The following is a 27,797-nucleotide window of genomic DNA, read 5'->3' as shown; positions in this document are numbered from 1 at the left end:
GGGGTCTTTTGTGGTTCCATACAAATTTTAGAATCATTTGTTCTAGTTCTGTGAAAAATGCCATGGGTATTTTGACAGGAATTGCATTGAACGTGTATATTGCTTTGGGTAGGATGGACATTTTAACAATATTAATTCTTTCAATCCTTGAACACAGTGTAGCTTTCCATTTGTGTCATCTTCAATTTCCTTCACCAATGTCTTCTAGTTTTCCAAGTACAGGTCTTTCACCTCCTTGGTTAAATTCATTCCTAGGTACTTTATTCATTTTGATGTAATTATAGATGGGATTGTTTTCTTAATTTCTCTTTCGGATAGGTTGTTATTGATATATAGAAGTGTACCAGATATCCTGGTTGATCTGACAATACTCAACAAATATTGATAATAATCTTTATGCCCTTTTAAAAGAAATTCTAAAGGTCAGGGATGGAAGAAGTCAGAGACATTATAAGCAGCAGCCAGTACTCCTCCTGGCCTTAAAGGAACACACTGCCATGTTACAGAAAGGGCCATGTGACAAGAGAATGATGGTGGCCTTTAGGGGCTAAAAATGCCCCCCATTTGGCAGCCAGCAAGAAAGCAGGAACCTCAGTTCTACAGCCACAAGAGACTGAATTCTTCCAACAGCCTGAATGAGCTTGAAAGAGGCCTCCATGCTCCAGATGAGAACCCAGTACAGCTGCCTCCTTGATTTAACCTTGTGAGATCATAAAGAGAGACCTTACCCAACCCAGACTTCTGACCTGCATAGCTGGAGATATTAAGTGGGTATTGTTTTAAGCCCAAAAGTTTGTAATAATTTATTACTCAGCAATAGAAGGCTGAAGCATATTTGTTGTAATGATGGGTAATTTTTAATAGAATGGATAACCCAAATGCAATCTATATACGTTACTTAATATATTGATTAAATATATTAATAAATATAGTATTATTTAGTAATGTATTACTGTTCCTAAATTTGGTAGTTCAAGACATGTGACAAGATAGAACTGTAGGCAGTATAAGAAAAATAATCACTCCAACATCAGCTTGACCCTAAAAGTTGAGCAACGACTACTGTTTTACCTAGTCATTGATAAGTTTTCATTTTTATACTTCTCTGTGTTCCTCCATTCATTCTGTCGTTCCTTCAGTAAACAAGGAAGTGCCCAGGCACTGATGGCATGAAGATGAATAAGAAGGTTGCTCCTCTTGAGGTGCAACCGCACTCATTCAAATTGAATTCAAGTGTGTAACTCACTTCAGCAAACGTTCCCTTGTATCTGGTACTCTGTCCCTCCCGCCACACACTTTCTCATTTACTTCAGTAAATTACCCACTAAAACACTGTATTCTAAGAAGCCAAATTCTCTTCTTGTATAGTTTTTTTTTAAATACATTTAAATAAATAAATTTATTTATTTATTTATTTATTTATTTTTGGGTGTGTTGGGTCTTCGTTTCTGTGCGAGGGCTTTCTCTAGTTGCGGCGAGCGGCAGCCACTCTTCATCACGGTGCACGGGCCTCTCACTGTCGCGGCCTCTCTTGTTGCAGAGCACAGGCTCCAGATGCGCAGACTCAGTAGTTGTGGCTCACGGGCCTAGTTGCTCCGCGGCATGTGGGATCTTCCCAGACCAGGGCTCGAACCCATGTTCCCTGCATTGGCAGGCAGATTCTCAACCACTGCGCCACCAGGGAAGCTGCCTGTGTAGTTGTTTTTCTCCATCATTTGTTCATACTAGTAGGATCCTTACTCTTCTGTCACCATAATTGTTTATTATTTCACTCTTCAGTTTTATTATCTTATCCTTTCTTGTCTGGAACACGGTTTGGCCTGCCATCTGCCTCTTGTATAGCCAATTTGCATTCTGTCCTAGGTAGTGCAAATTCCCCATTTTGTAATGCACCAGTAAAATTACCATATCACCTCAATAAACTAAATTTAATGGCTCCTAGAGGGAAAAATATATATATAGATTTTAATTTGATTATTACTGTAAAAGTGCACAGAGGTCAGTAACACTGAGAAAATACACCAAAAAAAAGGTGGATAATAATCAACTCTCAACAATAATATTTAATTTTCCCTCTAGAAAAATCTAGGCAAAACACATTTACAAGTTTGGGGTAAATGCTAATATCAAAAGGCATTATATTCTGTATGGATTTCAGCAAGGAAAGAAAATTGTAAGTGCTAGAGGGAGCAAGGTGACCAATTACAACATAGATTTAAATGTAAATTAACATTTTATGGGTATAGATCTCCAAGCCTCATCATTATGAATTGCTGTATTTTTAAAAGATTAAGACGACTTTATTAATACAGGAATTATTTACTTATATATGTCTTATAGCAGTGTAAATACCAGATGGCATAGATTTAAATACCAACAATACACAAAATATGATGGGGAAATTGCTGACTATGTGTCAGGTTTGGGCATATCTCAATAAAGTAGACATAAAACACACCATGGGTAAGGGAACATGTCACTATATACAAATATACAAAATTCAAGATGTATTATTATTTAAATTTTTACATTTAATTTAAATTAAATTTAAATAAAAGGGAAAAGCTGAGCTGGAGGACAATTAGCAACATAAAGGATAGGCAGTGGGCAAATATTATTATCCTGTAAAGAGTACAGATTGTGGGCTTCCCTGGTGGCACACTGGTTGAGAGTCCGCCTGCCGATGCAGGGGACACAGGTTCATGCCCCGGCCCGGGAAGATCCCACATGCCACGGAGAGGCTGGGCCCGTGAGCCATGGCTGCTGAGCCCGCGCGTCTGGAGCCTGTGCTCCGCAACGGGAGAGGCCACAGCAGTGAGAGGCCCGCGTACCGCAAAAAAAGAAAAAAAAAGAGTACAGATTGTATGGTGTGTAATCTATAAAACCACTGAATCACTATGTTGTACACCTATAACTAATACAATATTGTAAGTCAACTATACTTCAAAAAAATAAATAATAAATAAGCAACAATAAACAAAAAAAGAATACAGATTATATAAGACAATAAGAAAATGTTATATAGCAATAGAAAATGGGGCAAATAAAGTAAACAGTTAATTCATAGAGAAGCGTAAATGGCCTACTGGTATAGGAAACAAACACCTATTCATATTAGTAAACAAAAAGACATAAATTTCAATAAGAATGAGACATCATTTTCAGGTATCAAATTGTTTTAAAAAATTAGCAATGATGAAATACCCAGTTTTGGAGATGGTGTGGTGAAATGAAAATTTATGTATGCTGGCAGGAAAATAAAAGTTTTCTTAATTTAGCACTATATATCAAGATTCTAAAACAGGTAAAAAACAAAAATAGGGTCTTACCTGTTGATCTAAAAAATGAATCTAAGAATAGATACTAGTGATGAGAATGTTTAGAATCATTGAAAAAATGAAAATTTCCTAAATGGCTTGGTTAAATGGTTCTTGAAACATGCCTATATTCTTGTAACTGCTACGACGATGTGTTAGATGGATACTGCCAATAAACTATATTAAAAAATAAAATTCTAAAAACAAGTGGCAAGCAAAACACATGTACATTACAAATACATTCTTGTAAACGTGTGATAAATATTTAATATACAGTATCTATTATATATGTAATACATATGTATAGAAGGCAGTGCAATTAACTGATTATTTTTAGGATGAGGCTTATTATCAGTATTTTATGATTTTTCTACAACAAAAAGCTGTTGTTTTAGTAAACATTTTAAAAGCAATAAATATAATTTGATACGACTTTCTGAAGGGATTTATTAAATCTAGGAAAACAAGATATATACATTTTTTCTTTTTTTAAATTTAAGTATATTTGATTTATAATATTGTGTTAGTTTCAGGTGTACAGCAAAGTGATTCAGTTATATATATACATTTTTTTATCAGATTATTTTCCACTGTAGGTTATTACAAGATATCAAGTTATACATTATTTTCTTTATTGGGAAAATTAAGGTTCATTTATGATTTCAGAAAATAATAATTGATCATTGGAGGTTTTGTGGGAGGGGTGATAATTATGCAACAGCTGAGGATACCACATTTCTGTCTCATAACATGCTCTTTTAGACTTAAGAGTCACTACAGCCTACAGTAGAATTTCTCCACCATTTACCTTAAAGACACACTTAACTGAGGGCTGATTTACTGCATGGCAAATGCTGATGGCCAAGCCCACATTTCTGCAGCGTCCTTAGAACAGTAGAGGTAGAGTAGCATCAGCCCTTTCTCTCGCAGGGGATATGAATAAATGTTTGCTCTGATATTTTAAACTAGGTAAATAATTAGAAAATGTTGCTCTTAACACAGTTCCCAGCTAATTGTGACTCACAAATTGTCAGGGTGTCCTGGTTCCAAACTGTTGCTCTTCCACCTCAGAGATCTCTTTCCTCCCTTTTCCCGCTTCTGACCTTTTCTTCCCCATTTTGATATTGTGCAGCCATAGCTACATCTGTGGAACCTAGTGGGGCAGGTCTGTGATTACCCTGAGAAATCAGCTACGAGTTTTCCTATTGCTGCTGTAACAGTTTACCACTAACTTAGTGCCTAAAACCACACAAATGTATTATTTGAAATAGGTTTCCCTGGGCTGAAACCGTGGTGTCAACAAGGCCACCTTCTAGGGGAGCTCTAGGGAAGAATACATTCCCTCACCTGTCCCAGTCTCTGGATTCCTTCTATTCCTTCTTCAAAGCCAGCAAGGTATCATCTTATCTCTTTTTGCTACGTTGTTAAATCATGTTCTGTCCCTGGGAGCTTCTAAATTCCTCTCGTGAGGACGCCTTTGATTACACAGGCCCCTCCTGGATAATCCAGGCTAATCTCCCCATTTTGAAATCCTTAACTTTATCACATCTGCAAAGTCCCTTTGCCATAAAAAGTGACATTCACAAGTTCTAGGAATTAGGGTGTGGACAAACTTGGGAGCCATTATTCAACTAAACACAATAGGTTAGATTTTTTTTATTATTATTAAACTGACAAACTCTTGTCTGAGATTATGAAAACATAACTTAGTTGACTTGAAGACCAACGGTTCATAATGCCAAATGGTAATTGTATATCTAAACACGTGTTCCCTTCATTCCCTACCACTGAATAAATATTCTTCTATATAAAGAAATTATTTAAAAATTAAATATCTTTTCACTACAGAAAAATACAAAAAAGGAATGTATCATGAAGATATCAATATGTACTTTTTGGCAAGTATACATGTGTTTGGAGACTTTAAGATTAATGTTAATATTTTAGAAAGAAAATCACAAATCTGTCATTTGAAAAAATAATTTTTGTTGTTTAAAAATTATGAAATAGGATGAGAAAATGTGTAAAAGCATGAATTTGGTGCTGGTCAACTAATTTTTCCATTTTCCTACCTGTAACACCTTGACATTAAACGTGAACTCTCCAGAAAATGAGGAATCATTACAGGACAGCTGTAAGTTTTAAATGTATGTGTCTAGAACGGAGCAAGTAGTCAATAGATGGTTCTACTATTCTGTCTGTTAATGGGATAACAGTGTACTGAAACTTTTTAGAGTCAGTAGTTTCTTACTTTCAAATATAATGAGGCTTTTGAGCAAAGGAAAATGATATAAAATTGTATAATCTGCCAGAGACTCACCCTTCTCTCTTTCTTTTTAAGTGTTTAGTTGAGTCCTGTTGTACCATTAAAAAACAACAACAACTGTCAGACATATCTTATTATTTGAAGTTAATTCTCGATGGACATTTATTACTGGATTTTAAATTATTTGCTCATTTAACTCAAATCACTGAAGAAAAGTTATACATATAGATATATAGTTTAGTGATATAATTAAAATTTTAAATCAATTTCCTCAACTAATTTTTAGACTAAAGATATTAAATAATTTTGGCTACCATATTTATATGTTGAATTACTTAGAAAATTTTGTAGAATTTTCATTGAACTTTTTAGATCAACATTGTCTTTAGTTAAGTGTCTGCCAGGGATCCTGGGACAAGAATAAAGGCAGCAAATTCCTTGTAATTTTTGGTAGGATCCTTGGGGATAATATATATTCATCTCTCTTTTTTTTTTTTTTGCGGTACGCGGGCCTCTCACTGTTGTGGCCTCTCCCGTTGCGGAGCACAGGCTCCGGACGCGCAGGCTCAGCGGCCATGACTCACGGGCCCAGCCGCTCCGCGGCATGTGGGGTCTTCCCGGACCGGGGCACGAACCCGTGTGCCCTGCATGGGCAGGCGGACTCTCAACCACTACGCCACCAGGGAAGCCCTATTGATCTCTTTGATTCTGGCTTCACAGCTACATAGTTTACGTCTGTCAATGAAAATAAACAATGTATGTTTGCTATGGAGAAAGGACATTATTATTCCAAATCGTTAGTCTTTGAACTAACAGAATCACAAGCCTGAGGCTATGGTGCTTTGTTGATGCTTGGCTTTAATCCTTATTTACTGCAAGCCCTCCTTTGGGGAGTTGGCATGTTCCATAATGAAACCAAACGTACATTAATACCTTTAACAAAACGATGAGTCCACCCTAACCACTGTTGCATATATGAGTGCATCAGCTATGGAAGCAAACCCTGGACCCCATGTCCAAGTCCTAATAATAGAGTGCAGACCCCAAAGAAATATAATATCCTAGTTACTGTAACTAGAGTCACATCTAATTGCACACGATGAAGAAATCATGGGGTAGCTGACCCAATGCAGACATAATCGTAGTATAAAAATGTATAATAATTTCTTGGCATCAAATGGAATGGATAGATCGTGACGTGGTCCTTGCCCTCTGTGAGTAATGAAATGGCCTCTATCTATGGAATATAATTTTCTCCTGAAGGTGCTTCTCTTTTCATCATAGCGTGTCTTTTGCAACAGTAGGAATATGCAATTTTAGCAGAGAGATTGGGGGGATCTAATAAATGTGAGTGGGATTAGGTTGTGAATAGAATTTCTTGTATTAGAAAAAAGATTAAGCTATAGCTTAACAATAACACTGGATATCCTGACTGATAACTGAGTCACATTGGAACATAGAGTTTTGGAAGCAGATGTTGGTCTTTCAAAAAAAAAAATATGAAGCTGACGAAAGAGGTGACGAGAAGATGCACAAACCTATTTCTGGCCTCAAATCTGGTCAGCATTTTTCAAGTAAAATGCCATTTCCTCTAATTGCATAGCCCAAGGGCCATTGCATGTTTAAAGTATGGTGGCAGGGAAATTATTCCATTCATTTTGGGAAAAACAAAACAAAACAATTGTTTTGGGAGGCAATTCTAATGGCCAAATATATTTAATTTTTTTTTTACATTTTCTTTTTCTGTGATTAGAATCTCACCGTTAGAAATGGTATTTAGCAGCAAGCTCTACATTGTTTTAATCCAGTTTTTGAAGTCTTTGAAAGCTGACGCAGAGGCTCACTCATAATTGGGATCTCTGATGGTTTAGATATTTTCTTCCATCAAGTTCGTGAAGAAAAGTTTAGCTATTCCTTAGAAATTAGAAGCATTGTTAGAATTTAATGAGAATATGGCATATCCATTTTACTGCTTAAAGAAGTTTTGTTCCAGTGTCTCGTGGACGAGTATTTATTAAGGACCTATGATACGGCACCTGATGTTCTGAGCGCAGTGATAAATTAGTGAACAGAACAACGCCTTTGCCTCTCATTCTTATTAAAGGAAGCTAATGATATACAAGAGAGTAACTTTAAAAAGATGAACTCAAATCCTAATAAGTGTTGTGGAAAAACACAACACGGGGTAATGTGCTGGAGAAAGATGTGGGCATGAGTGCCCTGGGTTGTGTTGGGCGATCCTTGTGCTCAGAAGTAAGTTGGGCAAAGATTTGGGGTAAGCAAAGGGGTACTAAGGAGTTTGAGATTTGATTTCACTTTATTGGGAAGGTTTTGGAGTGTTTTAAAAGGGGATGAATGAAACTCCACCTGATTTACACTTAAATATCCAAGGCTTCTCTGGCCACTGTGTCCGTGGATCCATGTAAGAGACCATTTGGTGAAAGACCACTCAGAAGTACCAGTGGAGACGTTACCAAGAGCCTGGAGTTGAGAGAGAGCTGACAGACCTACAGGACAGTTTGATGTGGGTGCCAGGGCAGAGAGGACTCAATGATGACCTGAGCCTTTAGCCTGGAGCGAGGAGATGCCCCTTAATAATGTCGGGAGGGTGTGTGAGGGGGGAATTGAGGCAGGGAAGAGGACTATAGGATGATCACCGTTATCTGAACCCATCCAGCCATATTCCATTTGAGATGGTAATTAGAAGGCCAAGTGGGGATGTTACTTAGGGATTTGGATGCACCGAACGAATCTGGGTCTCAGATAGCAGTCAGAGCCGGAAGTGTGAGCCCATGAGAATGAAGCCAAATGCAGCCTCTGTACTCTGACACCAAATTAAATCTCAGAGACAGAGTCTTGGGTGAAGTAGAAAAGAATCACTTTATTGCTTTGCCAGGCAAAGAGGACCACAGTGGGCTAATGCCCTCAAAATGTGTGTGGACCTGGAGCGGGTAGTGAGAAGTTTTATAGTCATGGTTCAAAGAGGGCGTGATCGGCTCGTGGACTTTCTTCCGATTGGTTGGTGGTGAGGTAATGGGGAGTCAGCATAATCAACCTTCTGGTTCCATTCAGTCGGGGGGGGGGGCGGGGGCTACATGCTCGTGGGCAGCATACCTTTAATTTCTCCCACCTGCTGGCGGTTTCAGTATCTGTAAAACAGCTCAGAAATATTAAGTATATCCCTTGAGGGGGGGACCCAGACCCTGCCCCTAGGCTGCTCTATTGTTTCTTTTGACTGGTCCTCGCTTCCCTAATTAACATCTATTTAAACCTGCTCCTTGGAACTCAGGGAAGGTCATGGAGGCTGAATGAAGCCTATTTCCTGTAATCCAGAAATGGGGGACACAGAAAGGCTTTTGTGCCCAGGAGCCCCAGAGGGTCCTGCTCGGTATCACCAGGAGCCTGACTGCAGGGGTCAGCCATAAGGCCTCAGAGGGCAGGGAAAATCACCTTTGCACCTGAAAGATCAAAATGATTATTGAATAAAAGTAACTGAGTTTTTCAGTGTGCCAGATTTTGCTATTTAGTAAAAATTAATTACCTAAATATATAATGCAGGTACCTATCACATTTACATAATTATAATAACTTTAAGCTTTGTTCCCGTCTCTCAGGCAAAGAAAGTGATAGACTGTAGAGCCTCTAGACTGTCAGAAAATTTTAATAAATCAATATCTTCAAGGGTGATACAAGGTGAATTCAGGAAATGAAGCAAGGACATGTAAACGTACTCCCAGCTCTTTCCTCGTTCTGATGCTTCTCCATGCATTTTTGTGACCATTTCCACTCCAAGTTATGATTGGGAAAATAAGAATAAAAAAGAGCAGAAGTAGAAAGCTCAAAGACATGGGTGTGTGTGTGTGTGTGTGTGTGTGTGTGTGTGGTCTATTCTCACACAGGCCGGCACATAGAGGCGTGAGCTTTTGACAAACCTCAAATTAAAGCGGTTAAAAGATAAGAATTTGAGAGAAGCAAGAAGCAAGGAGAATACCTGTGGAATGAAACAAGATATGGGTTGGGGGCTGGGAGATGGGGGCGGGGGGTGGCAGGAGCATCTGATCTGAAGCCCCAAGCAGTTTTTAAATGGTATAATGATTTTTAAAGAAAAATAGGATCGAGCATCTCTTCTATTTCCAAATTTTCTTGATGAAAATATGATGTAACTTGACTTTGAACAGATCTACCAGATGATATTTCATTAACAAGAAAGCAGAGGTATTTGAAATATCAAGGTTTCAGAGAGAAATCTGACAGTTTTTATTTCCATTTTGTTTTAATTTTCCCTGAGTGGCATTTCTGGACTTGAAAAGCAAGGTAGTGGGTGAGGAAAGAAATGACTCTAATGGAATGAGCATTAGTGCTGGTAGCATTAAATAGCGATTATGAATTACGTGGCTTTTAATTACAGAATTGGAACAGTATTTATAAGCATGTGACATGATACTGAAAAATGATATATCCATGATTAGACCTTTAACATTATAAAATATATGTTTGGTGATTCTTTATTATATTTTAAAATAAAATTTCCTTTATTTTGAGTGTGTGGCTGCCCTTCTTCCTCTTGTCCTCCTTAACCTAATTAAAATATGCCCCAAATTCATGTGTTTGTCTCCTGATAACGTTTTTACTCCTTAAGAATCAGCAATATGTAGGTATAAAGGTTGTTTGTCTCAGATGCCATCATCATTTAAGCATCTTGAAGGACTGAAATGCTATTTCACTGAAGAATGGTAAATGTTCCCCACCTAGTGGGACGAATGGGAACATACGAGGATTTAAAAGTAGAAAAAACGTCCAAAAGAAAACAATGAATTCAGTGAAATATTGAGTTCATTAAGTATCTTTAAAAGTAATAAAGTATAAATATTATGTGAAATCTATTCTTTTACTGGTTAAAATTTGAAAGATAAGATAGACTTGTTTGGATTAATATTTGGCTTTCTTTTCATGAAAAGTTATCAGATTTTTCCCAATCATAAGAAGTACCTATATGTGTATATGTTTGTGTATATACACACATATGTATATGCATATATGAAAAAATTTCCCAACGAAAATTAAATATAACTTGTAAATATCCTAGAAATAGTCATTGCTAACATTTCAGCTTAGTATTTCCAGTAAAATTTTTTGTATGTTTGTTTGCATGTGAGGCTTTATAATTTGAAACAATTTGTATCCTTATTTTTCACGCAACTTTATACCTCAATAATTTCCATACTATTCTCTGACCCCTTAAGAATTAAGAATCCTACCACTATAATGATTTTTGAACCCTGGGGCAACACTTGCCAAGCTTTTGTTTTTGATCTTGGTTTTGTGTTGTCTGTTAAGTGGTATACAAATAAAATTGGAGATGTTTGGATTAAACATGGTTAAGCATACGCTTTTGGGCGTATGACTACTCTAAACAAGGTGCTGAGGATCACCAGAAGGGTGACACACAGGAACACACTGTGTTTCTCAGTCTTCCTACTCTGCAGTACACATCTTCCTTGCCAGAGCAAACTGTTGAGTTAAATTTCGTGTTTCCAAAGAATTTGTTTTGAAATATTTAGATAACTGTTCACTTAAGGTATTTTAAATTGGAATTTTAAAATTGGGCTTAAAGGGCCTTTAGATAATTTCAAAATCTGCATCTGTGTATTGTGTTCCTCTGTACTGAAAATTCTGTTAATACGATTGTAGGACAAATGTCACTTTTATCCAAGCCTCAGCTTCATAGGATCACTAAAAACTTCAGAACACTCCTGGCTTTATATTGGAAACAAAAGACCAAGATCCATTCTCTTTTACACACTGCTTGCCTTAGTTTCCCAGGATGGGACCTGAATATCTCTCTTTACAATTTGGTGTTAGAAAATGCATGTTATCTTGATGGTCTTGTTATTCTGGGAATGATGGAATATCACTAATACCTTATATAGCTAAACCTTCCTCCTATAAAGTAGTACAAACATTTAAAATCTCCATTTGCTATTGTATCGATATTTCACATGCGTAGATTCTGTTTTGCTTCTTTTTTAGAATTGAACTTTAAGAATATTTTACACTGGGTATGAGTGTAGCAAAGAAATATACCCCCAAGATGTTAAAATATCTCAGTCAGGAAGTCATAGTTTTAGGAAAGTCCTGGGCATGTCTTAGAAAGGTGTGTTTATTGTGTACTTGGATATAGAAAATGGAGACTGGTTATAGACTATTTTTTTCTTTTTACATGTAAATAATACAGTAACACAGAATCAAAGGCCTTGACGCTGAAGGGCTCTGGTGTATTGTTCACTTTGTTTTCACATTCAAGTATATACTAAGCTCATATAATGACTCTTAGGAGAGCCAGAGGGTAAGAACCTTCTGCAAATTGTAAAGTTAATTGTTTGTATTACCTGTCATTGTGCTACTTCAGGTACTATCAGAATTAATTTAAAACCACTTTTTGAATCATAGAAGGGAGTTGTCCACTCAGTCCTTGGGATTGAATTTTTGTGAAATACATAGTGTGCTAGAATAAGGACTTGGAAGTAGATATAGTAGGAAAATTATTAAAATAAGCATTCCCCTGTCGTTTTTGAGAAAAGGATGTTTCATTATGCATTAGTTTATTTTTCAGTTTCTTACAAGTGACTGTAAACTGGGGTGTTGTAGAACTGGTACACACAGGTAGGGTGGAAGGCACTGGTGTGGTATGTCCAGCAGCATCCCTTTAACTCTGATTGGTCAGTTCCCATGAAGTAATGATTGTTAAATATTTTAAATATTACTCCCAATATAACATCTTATTGATCTAGCATAATCCATTTAATTATATTAATTTTATTACAATATTTTACTATCTAAAGAATATCTGCTGTTTTGTCACATGAGAAAACAAACAGTTCTATGTATAACTCATCTTTTTAAACAGCATTTATTGCGTGCTCTTCTGCATAAAGGGTTGTGCTCTGTTCTTTCAAATTTGCATTCTCATTTAGTCTTAACAAGAGGTCTGTGAACAACCATCGTCACTTTACAAATTAGGAAATTGAATATAAATCCCTTAACTTTTATATCCTGTATCTCCTTAAACTTATCCCATTATATAGATGTAAACTGAAAAGTGGAAAAATTTAAGGAATATTTGCTCAAGATCACACAACTTAGAAGTGGTGAACCCAGGATTCAATCTCAGACATTTTGAATTCACAGCCTCCGTACAATACTTGCCTTTTAGAACAGCTTACTATGACAACTACAGTGCTTGCGTCCATATGGCCGGCACTGTCCTACATTCTTTGCATAGTTAAATCACTTAGGGAAGCATTATCTGTCTCCCTATTTTATAGATGTGGTAACTGAGTAAGTGCTCATGGAAGACGAGATCTCTCCTTAGGAATTATCACTCCCTACAGCCTGAGACGCAGCCCTACCCTCTGTAGTGTTGTCAGGACTCTACCCCAGGATGAAGTGCCTGGAGAAGCATTCTCTAAGCTTCAAGTTCATGGACAGTTAACCTGGTCCAAAAGGGATGCTTTGCACAATTGCATATGTGTTAGTGTATGAGAGAAGAGGGGAAAGTTGGGAAAGACTCACTTCGCAGTGTTAAAATATCCATTTTCTATGTTACCCGAATGATTTAAATCAATAACAATGCTGTGCTTACACATATGACATTCTTTTGGCTGACTAGCATATTTCACTACATTCCATTTCTGGCTTTTCTCAAAAAGAAACACTTAGCATTAGATGCGGTTGATAAAATGGTGATGTTCAATAAACCCTTCCAGAGAAGTGAGTTTGCAATAGCTGCAGTCATTATGTCTAAATATGCTTTTAAATAATTCAGAGTCAAAAAGCAATGCGAATACTTTCTTCTGTGTACTTAGTTTTTAACATCAATATGAGGCTATGTTTGCTATTCTGAAAGCAACAGAAGACCTAGTCCCAGAAATAAGTAGATTCATCTGATCATGGAAACTGCCTGTGTGAGTTACTCTGAATTTTGAGGATTACGTTATTGGCTGCCCTTTATTATTGGTAAACCTTAATTTTGAGTTTCTTCCAGATAATTTTAGGGCATAAGGGGGCTGGTTTTTAAGAGCCAATAGCTTTTGACAATTATATTGAATTTCTAAGTAGAATAAGTTCTCTAAAAATTGGTAGAATATGTGCTTTTCCAGCAATAGTAAGAGAGCCAAATAAATGAATGGGGCTTAGTTTCTGAGAATGTCACAATTTGTATTGTATTTGAGGGCTAATTCTCCACAATAAACACACCTGTGAGATTCTTCTGTTCTCTAGGGTACTCAGGTCGGCAGCCTGGCCAGAGCTAAACTTTTGCTCAGTGATATTAATCAATTAAAAATATCTGTTGACTCTTTACTCTGAGCCTAGAGATATTAAGCCACATAAGAGATTACAAGTAATTTTTTTAAAAGCATGTCCCTAGCCTCAAAGAACTCATGGGGAAGGATGATAAGCATATACTAAGTGCTAAACTCTTAAAAATTGTAAGTAGAATAGGATTTAAGGAAAAGATAATTTTCTGATAGATTGGAACGATATTTTAAAACTGTAAAGATCGTACAGTTCTGATATGATTTGCATAGCAGAGTGGAGAATAGGTATTCCAGGACAGAGAGAGGGAGGGAACTACATGGCCAATGAACCAAAGATCTCAGGAACGTGTGGGGAGCAGTGGGAAATGCTTATGTGCAGAGTGTATGTACTCAGACACCCTTGAAGGAGCAGTGAGGACATGGCTTGATTTGGGAGGCAGGAAGGTGCCATTTTATGCTTTTAGCAGGAGGTAGAACTAAGAATCTTTATTGAACTATTGTGTGTCTGCCTTTATATGAGAGAAATATTCAGATATGCAATATAAAGAAAATTCAGAATCCAATCGATTTTATTTTTGGTGTCTATGAGACAAAATTAATTTTTGTTCAAGGCGTATGTTGTGATACATTGGTTTCTTAGCCACTGCTAAGATTTCCTTGTTTGTTTTTGTTTGTTTATTGTTTGCACAGCAGTTCTGTAAATGTAGCAAAAGTAAGGAAGAAAAGATGGAGTAGTACTTGGAATAATAGTGATTTTTTTAAGGGAGAATGATTTCAGTTAACTGGCACATTTGTATAATTATTTGATGTAAAGTAGTGTGTCAAGAATGTGATTCATTGACAGTACTGGATGATCTGTTCCATTCCCAGTCAAACCACCAATATTTAATGATAACTGATACTGGCACATTGATTGGTGTTTTGTAAGACTTTTGCAACAGCAGCAGAAACAGAAGCAAAATTACATTTGGAGAATTTGGAAGCCAAATCTCTAGTGTATTTACTAACATACTGTTAGTACTAACATACTTCACTGTTGCAGAATGCAATGCCATTTTTATCTATATATTTAAAAATTTAGGGCTTCCCTGGTGGCGCAGTGGTTGAGAGTCCGCCTGCTGTTGCAGGGGACGTGGGTTCGTGCCCTGGTCCGGGAAGATCCCACATGCCGCTGAACGGCTGGGCCCGTGAGCCGTGGCCGCTGAGCCTGCGCGTCCGGAGCCTGTGCTCCGCAACGGGAGAGGCCACAACAGTGAGAGGCCCGGGTACCACACATACACACAAAAAAAATAAAAACAAACCCATCCTATTTAATAGTAATTGTAATAAATTTTCCAGCTCATTCTGGAAGGTCAATAAATATTTATGCTCTTTTCGGGGTATTCTTTACTTGATGGATTAACTGTACTTTCAAAACCACTGCAATTTATCAGGTAGTAAGTGGATTTTTTTTACATTTTCTACTAAAGCAATTTGCAGCTGCTCTAATCTATTTGCAGAAAACTACTTTTTTGTTCTGTGTACACATTTTGACAACATTCATTACCTGCTAAACAGACCACATCAGTTCTGCAAAATGGTTGACTACAGAAATTCAAATTTAGTTCCTTACTGAAAAGCAGATTTTTGCAGTAATAGATTGGATCATTACATTTTACACTATAAAAGCTTTATACCATGTTGAAAGCAGCAGCACAATAAAATGTTCAGCATGATACTTTGCAAAATGACTACTGCATCTGCGTCTTTTCTACTCTTTAATACTTTGTTTTTCAAAACGACTATTACATCTTTTTTATTCTTTATCCAGGGACTTGAAGGCAAACCAAGCAGAAGGAAGAAGAAACTCTCCTGGGAATTGGGACTGGGTGGGGTGGGTAGGGGTAAGGGCTTGGAGAGTCAGGGGAATGCTTGGCTCAAGTTACCCTTGTCTTTGCCACACTTTTGATTTTCAAGACTTGATCATTTATTTATTTTAATAAATTTATTTATTTTTGGCTGTGTTGGGTCTTCGTTTCTGTGCGCAGGCTTTCTCTAGTTGCGGCGAGTGGGGGCTACTCTTCATCGCGGTGCTCGGGCTTATTGTTGTGGCTTCTCTTGTTGCGGAGCACAGGCTCTAGACGCGCAGGCTCAGTAGTTGTGGCTCACGGGCTTAGTTGCTCCGTGGCATGTGGGATCTTCCCAGACCAGGGCTCGAACCCGTGTCCCCTGCATTGGCACGCAGATTCTTAACCACTGCGCCACCAGGGAAGCCCTTGATCATTTGTTTTTTAATGATTCCTCTAGGAATGTTAAAATATATTAAATTACCTTACGCAAAGCATTTTCTTAACAATTTTCATTAATATGGAAAATACATTTAAGGGAGACAACTTTCTTAAAAAAAAAACAACCCTGCAATATGCGGTTTTGAAGGTGAAAATTAATTATAACATGACTGCACTGTTTAGATAATATTGCTCATTGATAAAACTTTACTGATTGATGAACCTCTGAAAATTATGTGTTTTGTGTCTAATATATTTTTCTAGAATACCTATCCTTAAAAGGGCCACAAAACTATAACCGAAAAAAATCAATGCTAAAATTACATTTTATGAGATATGTGGGATGATTACAAAGATAAAAACAAAAACTACTTTAAAGGACTGTCTACATCAAGCTATAATGGCATCTAAGCTATAATTCATAGTGTAGCATTACTCTAGAGATGCATTATTATAAATGACCAATTACTCTGACAATGAAAGAAGTGTATTTTTTTGTAATATTGAAGTCATAGCTAACATTAGACTTTGCGATATTAGACTTGTCACTAATTCTCTTATTTCTATAGCCAAATTGTATACTTCTTGGAATTCTTATTTTACCTCCCAATGCCCTAAATGTGCATTGTAATCTGGAGCGCATGGACCATTGTACCTAAAGTTAGTAGAAAGTGTGATATATATGCAAAGTAGGCTAATTTCATCACCGTATATATTTTAAACGTTGATAAGAATAATGCACATTTTTTTTATGTTCAGAATAAATTTTCCCTTGTTCTGAATCTCCATGATATTCTTTGCTTCTTTCATATGCTTAAATAATATTATACTTTCTTAATTAGTATTTTGTAAGCATATACTTTCCAAAATATTTCCATTAAACTAAATCTTTTTTGCACAGGACAACCAAATTGATACATACAGGATTTCAGTGTAAAAAATAATGTTATGCATGTGGTCGGCACTTAAGTTTTGCTAAATGAATGCACCAAGTTAAATAAAAAACAGAAGAACCCATACTGATAATGTACTTCATTTTTATGATGGAAAACCTCCCGTGCCAGTTTTATAAGCTGAGCACATCTAGAAGAACTCTAGCTCTGTTAGTAACACAAGGAATAATTACCGCTATGGCAACACTTCTGAGAATGGAATGTCAGTTCTACCATTTTTCTCAATTTGACGGCATATTATCACACTAATCTTTTTGTTTTTAGATTTGCAACGTGAGTGATTTACAACTGAGCATCAGTTAAAACTTTTTTCTTGCCTTTTTCTTCTCCTTTTTAGCTCCCTGCGAAGGCAATACGTTCTTCTGCCACAGTAACATGTGTATTAACAATACGTTGGTTTGCAATGGACTCCAGAACTGTGTGTACCCTTGGGACGAAAATCATTGTAAAGGTAATCATTCGTCCCTGGAATCTGCAAAATCCCTCTACCTGTAGCGTGGGAAGAAGTTTATCCAATGTTTATATGTATCAGACAGCCTTAAAAATATATTGTATATTGGCTTTATGAACTCCTGTAGGTTTTATAATTGATTTGTTAGCCTTTTCCTTTGCTTTTACTCGCGCTGTAACCAGAAGTTTTCACATTCCCTAATGCACAGTGGACTGTCCTTAGCACTTGATGTTCATTGGCAAATCTCCTTTTTGGAGCCTGCAGCAGGGCATTGGAGCTTTTCGTGCAAAGCAGCGTTTCCTATCAGAAGCTCCTTCATCTGTGGCTGCACCTCTCACTTATCCAGTCCGTCTTTACCAGACATAGTGCACATACTCTAGAGATAAAAGTGTATCGAAGGAACATTAGGGCTTTCAGGTACCTAAAGCCACTTACCTCGACTTCAATTTTCCTACCAAAACGCTCTTCTTCCTTTCCAATGAGAATCGCTTCCAATGTTCCGGCTTCCTTCTCTAGCCTGTACGCAAAGGTTTGTTTACATAGAGAGCATCCCTCGGCTTGGTTATGAATGTTGCAAGTTTTGGTTAAGTTCAGAGTGCCACATATCCTCTTTTGTTCAGATCCAATATTAACCAGTTTGCAAAGGAAAAGAAACGGGCAAATAACGCTCCATGCTTGATGTCCAATATCTTCTATTAAAATGCCCTCTGTGGATAGAAGCAGAGAGACGTTGCCACAGTACCCATGGTTCGCAGGGTCAATAAGAGAAGCCGATCCAGTATCACCTATTTTGAGGAGATGGGCAATGATCCATGTTGTGTCCAAGGAACCACTTTGGAATGGATGGGAAATTAAGCATTTTGTGAAGAACCTTATACAGCACTGTTAGGGATTCGTTGTACTTGCCTAAAGTGGGCCTGTTTCCATGGTTCCTGGTGGCCCACCTTTTTCCATGGACAAAACCTCTGCGCCACTGCTCTGGATGGTAGGGTGGGGCAGGGACAGTGGCTCACTTCTCTGAGAGGAACACCCCTGCTTTATGAAGAAGGCACTCGGTGAGGATGGAGAAAGGGGCCATCTGGTCTTCTGCTTGTCTCTTCAGGGAGCTCGACGCTGTGAGTGAGCTGCAGCCAGTGTGACCGGGGCCCTGTATTCTCAACCTGCTGTGCCTGGTGTAGACCTTCTTTCCTACCAGTGGGGCCTGGGAGGAGGAGGGGAGACCCCACATTCCAGCCACTCCTGCCTGGAATCGAGCATCTGCAGTATGGATCTGGGGGTGGAAGGGGCATTGAGAAATGCAGGTGGCTCGCCCTTCCTGGGGAGGTACCGTAGCTCCAGACTGGGGGCCTGTAGGGAGAGGAGCCTTGTGTTGCCTGAAACCACCCTGAGTAGAGCTTCTAATGGGATAGAAGCTTCTATTGGGATAGCTTCTATTGGGTAGAGGAGCTCAAAGGCCACAGACCATCCCTGTTCATAAAGAAATTCAGTAGATTTTCTTGAATAAATGTACCTCCCTTAAGACAATTTCCAGAAACCTTAAATGTTACTTTTTTAACTTTTACGGTGATGGGGAAAGACCCACAGAAGCCCTCATGCCAACATCCCGGAAGTGTCTGTCTTAAAATGTAATCACCTTCTGGTATCAGAATACTGTTACTTAGACTTCAGTTATCCACATCAGGAGTAAGTTCAGAACAATTTAGGTGTATTCATGTTCCCATTAGCGGAGTTTGCGGGGTTTCTTATACCAAGAGAAATGTTTTTACCATTACCAATTGATTCGCAAATGACATCCTAAAGGTTTTATAAGACCTTCTTCAAAACATATATTTACATTTAAAGTAGAGATGCTGTGCAACGGGAGGGCCGTTTCTTCTAAGGCTAGAAGATAGGGTTCTTGTGAAAAGTGAAACATTTTGTTTCTTTTTAAAGACTTGTTTATGTTTAAGACAGTGAAAGTTTTATGCTCAGCCTGTTTCATTTACAGTTCGACTACCATATTAACGCGTGGTGGGTTGTTTCTTGTTTTGTTCACTCTCCTCAACGTGTAGAAAAGAGGAAAGCCAGTCTGCTGGACCAGCTGACCAACACCAGTGGGACTGTCATTGGCGTGACTTCCTGCATTGTGATCATCCTTATTATCATTTCTGTCATTGTGCAGATCAAACAGCCTCGTAAAAAATATGTCCAAAGGAAATCGGACTTTGACCAGACAGTTTTCCAGGAGGTGTTGGAACCTCCTCATTACGAGGTATGCACCCTCAGAGGGACAGGAGCTACAGCTGACTTTGCAGATGTGGCCGATGACTTTGAAAACTACCATAAACTGAGGAGGTCCTCTTCCAAATGCATTCATGACCATCACTGTGGATCACAACTGTCCAGCACGAAAGGCAGCCGCAGCAACCTCAGCACAAGAGATGCTTCTGTCTTGACAGAGATGTCCCCACAGCCCGTCAAACCCCTCATCCCACCTGTGAACAGAAGAAGTATCCTCGTCATGAAACACAACTACTCCCAAGATGCTGCAGATCCCTGTGACATCGACGAGCTTGACGAGGTGCCGACCACGAGTCACAGGCTGTCCCGACACGATAAAGCCGTCCAGCGGTCAGTATCTATAGATTTTTTGATGAAAACTATAACCTGAAGACTGAAATGCTTCCAGAATGTTGTGTTCTATTTTGTCTTCATTTTTCAGTTTCTCTTTTTATTAATGACTTAAAGCATAGTATTTCAACTTCTGCCTCTTCTTTTCCTTCTTCCGTGCTCTCCATACTTTTCCTAAATCCCGTCTGTGTACATACGTGTATGTGTGTGAGCACACACAGACCAAAGAGATTTCATTTATTTCTATACAGAGATAATATTTATTTCTATAAAAATTATGGCTCTAATTTATATGGCTAATTTGCTTCCATGTGGTCATAAATGTTGCTCCAATCAATATTTATAGATTTTAAGATACGAGATGATATTTGGAAATAATTGCCTTACCGAGATGGTTAACCCATCTTGTTGAATAATTTTAGTGTAAAAATAACATATTTTGCAATATAATGTATTATATTTTTGGTATGAAAGTTAAAACACTTTTTTCCACATATCACATAATACTTACATTACAAATTGCATATGATAGCATGGTATGCTAAAACAAGTAAACATTGATATTTAAATGTAGCGAGGATTAGTAGAAACAGTTTTCTTTTAATATGGAGACAGTATTATCTATATTGTATTATTAGGCCTAAAATTAGTAAAGGAAAGATTTAAATTGAGAAAAATATTATTTCAAATTCCCAAATCCAATCTTCCTGTGTTATGTTTTGCATGCTTACTAGCATTTAGTTTATTTTGTAAATGTACGTAATTCCTCAATTCAATATATATTCTCAAAACCTAAACTACTTTTAGTTGATTTAATATTTTTGCATGCTGATGGAAAAAATTTTATTTCCACAGTTTTATGAATTTTTAGGGATGCTTTTAAGTAAATATTTGTGTGCTTATTTATTTTCTGTGAAAATATTACTTTGTTGAATGAAATAGCCATAACATTCCAGGTTCTGCCTCATTGGGTCTCTAAGCAAACATGAATCTGAATACAACACAACTAGGGTCTAAAACGAAAATTCAAGGTAAGCAAATGCCCTTGGTTCCTTCTCCCACTTTGTTGTACTCTGTTTTGTTTTGTTCTGTTGAACTTGTCTTGTAGTTTTTTAGGGAATGTGCTATTTATTCACTCTTTCTTGAGATATGTGTTTCATAGCATTTCACAATTAGAAATATACGGGATTCAATGCTGATGGAAGGATGATTCTTAGTATACGTATCTTTAAAATAAATGTTAATATTCTTACCATCAAGCATTGTACTACAATGTTATTGAAAAGGATGTTAAGTTAATAAGTTAAATTTTATCTATTTTAAGGTAAAGATACAAAAATTGGTGAAGTCTTAAAAGAAATACCAGAAGAAACCCAAGGTTTTCATAATTTAAAAAAATTGAATACTGTCTCAATATAACTGAAGTCAGTATATAAGACTGGTAATAATGGTATTGACTGAATTTGGCAACATTCCACTCCAAACTCATACACTAAGCGTTCTGTGGTACTTATATAGCTTGTGCCCGTTATTTTTGCATGAATATGCAGCTTATTTCATCAAAATTAAATGCAGCATGTTATGTCAAATTTTATAATATAAAATTTGAATGCTTGATAATGTAAAATGTCCCATAAATATCAGTTGTCTTTGTGTACATCTATTTTGTCATCGGGTACCATAATGGCTTTATTTTTAGCGCTTAGAGCCTATATCTCTATTAGACTAATTTGTCTCCAATTAAATGTGCTTGACGGTTAATCTCTTCAAAACTCTTCAGACCTATCAATTATTCTTGAATTAGGTGAATGCATTTCCATGCTCTATACTACTTTGATAAGTTGGTGTAGTTGTGTGCATATTTCATCGGGAGAAAATGTTTTAACTGTGTTTTATTTTCAGACAAGAACTATTTATACAAACATGGGGACTGTGAAAAGAAAATTCTATAGTGAATTGTGAAAAGTGGACATATTTCTAAATTCATTCCACTGCCTTTATCCAAACTTAAGAATAACAGACATTTGTTATCCCTTCAGCAAGACATACCCACTGCACAATGATATGTTCATTTCGTAATTTGGTTGCTGGCCACCAAGTGCTCCTTAGTTTTTAAATACATTTTGAGATTTACTGGAAACTTGAAGAAATTAATTCCTGATTAAGGCTATCCCAACTTTATTTTTACTGTCAGTTTCACTTTGTTTCTATGTTGTTTTATGTCTTTGTTAGATAATTGTACATTGTGTGATATGTGAAAAAACACGATTTTGGATGAACTTTGTGTTACATGTACATTGTTTTCATTATATAGACTGCTTGAGAATAGTGCGTTCCTGAGTGATTTTGAACATGCTACAGTGAAAAGTGAGAATATGGACCATGGAAACACCAGCTAGAGGTTTTATGGACTATAAACGTCTGTTGTTGTATTAAGATTAAATGCAGCCCGAAGTACCGAGTAAAATTACTGGATTGCAATAAGAAAAATCTCATTTTTTGTCTTTCCTATATACCCCCATTTCCTTTCTTTTTAAAAGAAAATCAAAGGAAGATACCGAGTTTCAGAGATAGTTTTGAAATCAGGTATTTTACCGTTCATACCCTTCAGTAGAAATGATTTTTGATTAAGCACTTAGCAATATGATTGATTGACAGTTTGAGAAAATACCCTGCATGTCAGCACTGGATATTTGAATTGGAAAGATATCCTTTTTATTAGACACATTGTAAAAAGCATGCATTCTCCAATACTGCTGTTACTCTTCCATTGCCTTGTGTCATATGCTTGCTACTTGTAACTTTTTATATAAAGATATATAAAAATGTATAATAATTTCCTAACTTGAGTTAAGAGAAATGCTTTCTTCTATTAGAGTGATAAAAACTGACTTACATAAGTACACACTTTATATCTACTCTTTCCACACTTTAGGCTACAGGATGTCCTTTAGTATTAAGACACACTTCTTCAAAATTTGATTTCTAAAACTTTATGGAGTACTCAGTCCACAAGGCAGTCAGAAAGAGTTAAATTACCTGGGGTAAATAGGATTTCTACATTACATCAAAAGCATATGATATACTGCAGCAACTGGGAGCATTTTCAGGATTGGCATGTTGTCCTCTTTACAACTGATTTTGTCAGAAGAGTTTAAGAAAGTGGACATTGTACCACTATCAAGTGCATTTAAAAGTGCCATGTTTTTGTGCTAATCTGAATGACGTAGCTAGTGAACTAGTTAGTCACCAGTAACTTGGTCACCAGGCAAATCAAGCCTGCAAGAAAGGGAGCCAATATTCAAATTACCATGTTATTGTCTGACCCACAGAATTTATTTTCAACATAAACATATAACCTCAATATGAGATGTCTAACTAAAGCAAGCACCACCAAGACCAAGACAGCATCTCCTCTTCTAAGGTTTAGGTTTTGCCCAGAATTCTCGATACATGGAATAGCCCATACCTAAAGAAAAAGAATGCTAGTTAAGCATTTAAATATTTTTTTCAGTATTAGAAAATTAACAACAGTTCATAAAGTAGCTAAAAGTAGCACCCTTGCTAGCGTACAATACTTACAAGGGGACCAAGGCCCTCACTCTTGCTTTCTTAAACAATTCAAATTTCTAAAATTCTTTTTACACAATTTCCCAAGTATCTCAAGGCCAGAATGACTAGCTCAGACTGTTAAAATATCAATATTTATCTGGCAACTTTAAAAGGAGTTACTCTTGCTGTATAATACCAGATAAAGTCAATTAATTATAAAACCTATAAAAGCATGTAATATCTTTTCCACCTTCAAAAACTCAATAAAACAGGAATCATGTCTCTCCCAGATGATGGATCTTATTACCAATCCTATTTACATATCTAGACTCTTCAACAAAATTATAAACTCAGTGAAGGGCAGTACTATCTTTTCTTTCTTTCTTTAAAACCTTAGTAAGATTTTACCATAGACAGTAAAACTATGTCACTACTTGAACTATTTTTATTAATTCATTTTTTATGTGAAAATGAATATAAGTGATATTTGCAAACTGCTTCCGAGTCAGCTAAAAGTATCTATCTTGTTTTATTTACAAAGAAATCCATTAATGGGGAACCACAGATTTGAGATATCCTGTAGGAACATACCCAGAGTCATTACTCCCACAGCAAAGCCTTGGGCTGCCACGCGCATGTGGATCAGGTGAATAGACACTTTAGTATTGCCCCTGCTCTTCAATTTATATAAACCATATGTAAGGATTGCTGCAAAACCTGCCATTCCTGTAAAACAGACAGTCACAAGATGTCAGATGCATGGGGGCAGGGAATCAAGATGATTTTATCATCAATCAATGTTCTATTTTTTTTTATAAGGATGCTTTAGGAGACCATTAACCAGCTAACATACAAATTGAGTTTTTAATTTTTCCCCCTCAGAACTAAAAATCCACAATTGGAAGCAAACAGTAGCAGATCCAGAAAGCTAAGGTCATCTTTAAAATGTGGGCTTGCGAAGCCAGTAACTAAATTCCTTTAAGCGTGCCAGGGGAGCTCTTCTCTGTCCTACTTCCATTCCCGAAGGCAATCAGTTAATGTGGTACAGACTGTAATAAACCATAACTGTGAGTATAACAGAAAAAAAAAACTTTATGGAATATATTCTCCTTTTAGAATAGGAAAGTCTTTTTTAAATGCTTTAAAATCACAAGCCCTTTTATGACCCAAATAACACAATTCTGAGTTGTCCTTATACTCAGGCACATATATGATTCCTGAAAGCTTACTAATCATGGTGTGTTTAATATAAATAAAAGAAAATAATATCATAATTAATTGCTGTTGAATTACATACTCTATAAAGTTTGATTTAGTGAGCGGGTACTTTTAAAATATTGAATGTGTATTCTCAGAAAATAATTTCTAAACTCAGATTACTGTAAATCGGCTTACCAGCATTTCCCAAACGGCTGAATTCTACAGAATTTTGTCCCAGAAACACAAAGCCATCTGGTCTATCACAATGCCAACCTGGTAACTCAAGCAAGCTCCACAAAGCCAATAGATGAGTTATTCACATACATCCCTGTTAGGAATTCAACTTCACATGCATTACAGAAACAAATAAATGGGAAAGAAAAAATTTTCTGCTAGAAAAATTAATTATCATAGCAATTCTGAATAGTCTGTATTGAAAAAATGTCAATCCACAGAATTTGATAAACTGGTAAATAGAAAAAATATATCGAACATTATAAAGAAAGATTATTTTCTGTTGTTTTGCTATATATTTTATATACATTATGTTGAATTTAACCTTTTTTGTTTGACTTGACTAATTCTTTTATTATCATGCCTATTTTCATTCCTTTTACTTCAAAGTTGATGCATCCAGAGACTTTTTAAAGTGATTAGCCATGTTTTATATTACTGTCTCTATTTAGAAATCTTCATAAGACCCTGTACACTTTGAATGAATAATCTCAAAAAGGATGATATACATGTGAACCACTTACTATCCACTGTCCTTTCAACTGTCCACAGGACTTTCATCTTTGCAGTTCTTCTTAAATAAGCAGAATGCTTCTGACCTGCTGGTTCACTGCTGAAAGGCTATTTGCACCAGAAATCAAGGACTTAAAAAATAAATCCAACTACATTAAGTATAATGATAAAGATAGATTGCTTACACATATTTAATACACAACAGCTCCATAGGAAAACAAAAATATTGAAATGAAGAATAGGCCTCTTCAGTGGTAATACTGAGAATGTATAACTCAACATATAATTGGGCATTGCATAATCAGAAAACGAGATGGTGATGGCTCTGAGGCAGGGGCCTGGAAGCATCCTGTTGTCCCTGCCTCAACTCTAGATGCTGGATCTTGAGTGTGTAGGGGCTCCATGATGCCTGGGGGTTTCCTGAAGGAAGGTCTTTAAAAGCCAGTATTGAAATCTACCAACACATTAAAAATTCCTGTTTACTGGCTACATCAGACCCTGTCACCTGCATATCAACCTTTGGTTTATATTCAAGTGGAGAGACACGTGTAGATATGGCATGGGACATTTCAAGACTTCCAAGATGTTTCAAATCAAGTTATTTTAATAAATAGTTATATTTTTTGATAAAGTGAATTCAGATATTACTTGCACGAGTGCTTTATTAATCTCATAAGATGCTTCCTGATAGCGTAATTACACACCGTGTTAGTTAATTTGAAAATAGCTGTTTTTGTTTCATTTCCCTATGTTTGAATTCACTTTCAAAATCGGGGAGGCATATCATGATTATGTGCAACACCTATGAAACCCTGAATTAAGCTTTTTACTTCCGTCCAAGTGCATTTTATTTGCCTAATTCAAGGTTGGCATGTTGATTTGGAATTATGATTTTTGTGTACCTGATTATATACACAAGCCATTTTTATGCATCATATTGGAAGATAGACATATGTAATATTTGATTTACCATAATTCAATTCCATTTGATTAGATAATTAAAATGTGGCTGTAAACTTAATTGGAGATCAACGTCTTTGGGCTTTTAAAGGAGAACAGTCCACATTGTGAAGATGCTGGCTTTTCTGTTTTGCATTATTTTTTCACCAGAATTATTTCAATGACTCCATAAACCATTATTCTTAGCATTTAATAAAGTTAGGTCTTTGAAATTTCTTAAATATTCACTTAATATTGAATCAACTTTTTCTATGTTTTTCATTTAGGAATTTGGCTTTTCCTCAAATTTGATAGCATTTTTAAAATTCCACAAATGGATTTTCCTCAACCTAAGAATATCTTAATAAATAACAAAATATGATACTGATTCCTATTCCTTAATTAAAGTAATGACAAATTATTTATCTTTTGGTGGTAAAATAAATAATAGCATTTTATCTTCTTTTGAAATTTGTATATTTCAATGATGAAAATGAATCCTGTCAGATTCCAACTCTGGAGGGAGGTTAAATAAAATCATGAAAATATTCTGAATGCGAAATGCATATGATTTGAAAAGTGAGTCTCAGTTTTGTCCAACTTCGCTGAAGCGAGTTAGTTTCTGTATCATGCCTACCTGTGCATTCTTCTTCCTTTGGCTCATTTTTGGGATCATACTAATGGCCCAGAGGGTCCATCCAAAAAATTGTCAAATAGATAAAATAATTTTTAAAATCAGACTTGAATTAATTATCAGTTTCTTATCCATTTAATTAATAATTCCCGTTTCTCTCTTAAAGGTGGAATTAAGTAGCAGAATAAAATATATTATTAAAATAGCCAGAGATGTGTTTTTATAAATAATCTTGTTCAACAAATCAGAGCCCTTTGCTAATATAGAATTATCCTGATTAATTTTATTAATGAGTTTGTTTAAATTGTACTACGGATTTCTTAACTGAATTTTATTATTCAGATAAACCCAACAGTGTGATAGAAATAACAAATCTAGGTGACTGACGTCAGGCACTTGTAACATCTCAGCTTTTTTTTTTTATTATGGCCTCTGGTTCTGTACTTTCTTATGTGTTATTAAAGAAGTAAATGCCTTCTTAGTATGCCTTTAATTCCTCAGACTTCAAACTTACGAGGGCTGGTTTCCAGAAGGTTCTTATTC

The 27,797-nt window shown here is 36.4% G+C and overlaps 1 protein-coding gene across 1 annotated transcript in view; it reads left to right on the top strand.

The window, feature by feature from the left end:
• Positions 1-22,269, top strand: part of NETO1 (neuropilin and tolloid like 1) — a gene marked incomplete at its 5' end in the record, with an annotated part of 85,996 nt that extends 63,727 nt beyond the window's left edge. Inside the window, 3 exons of the mRNA XM_089895315.1 lie at positions 17,459-17,572; positions 19,624-20,182; positions 21,139-22,269. Of these exons, the coding sequence (XP_089751441.1) occupies positions 17,459-17,572; positions 19,624-20,182; positions 21,139-21,199 (734 nt within the window). The remainder of the gene's footprint in view (positions 1-17,458; positions 17,573-19,623; positions 20,183-21,138) is intronic.
• Positions 22,270-27,797: the final 5,528 nt, after the last annotated feature.

The sequence above is a fragment of the Delphinapterus leucas genome, chromosome 14, assembly GCF_059928025.1.
Source record: "Delphinapterus leucas isolate spDelLeu-1000000601 "Yukka" chromosome 14, BTC_Dleu_Yukka2, whole genome shotgun sequence".
Taxonomy (NCBI): domain Eukaryota; kingdom Metazoa; phylum Chordata; class Mammalia; order Artiodactyla; family Monodontidae; genus Delphinapterus; species Delphinapterus leucas.
Note: the sequence above shows the minus strand (reverse complement) of the source record. Positions and strands in the feature narration are given on the sequence as shown.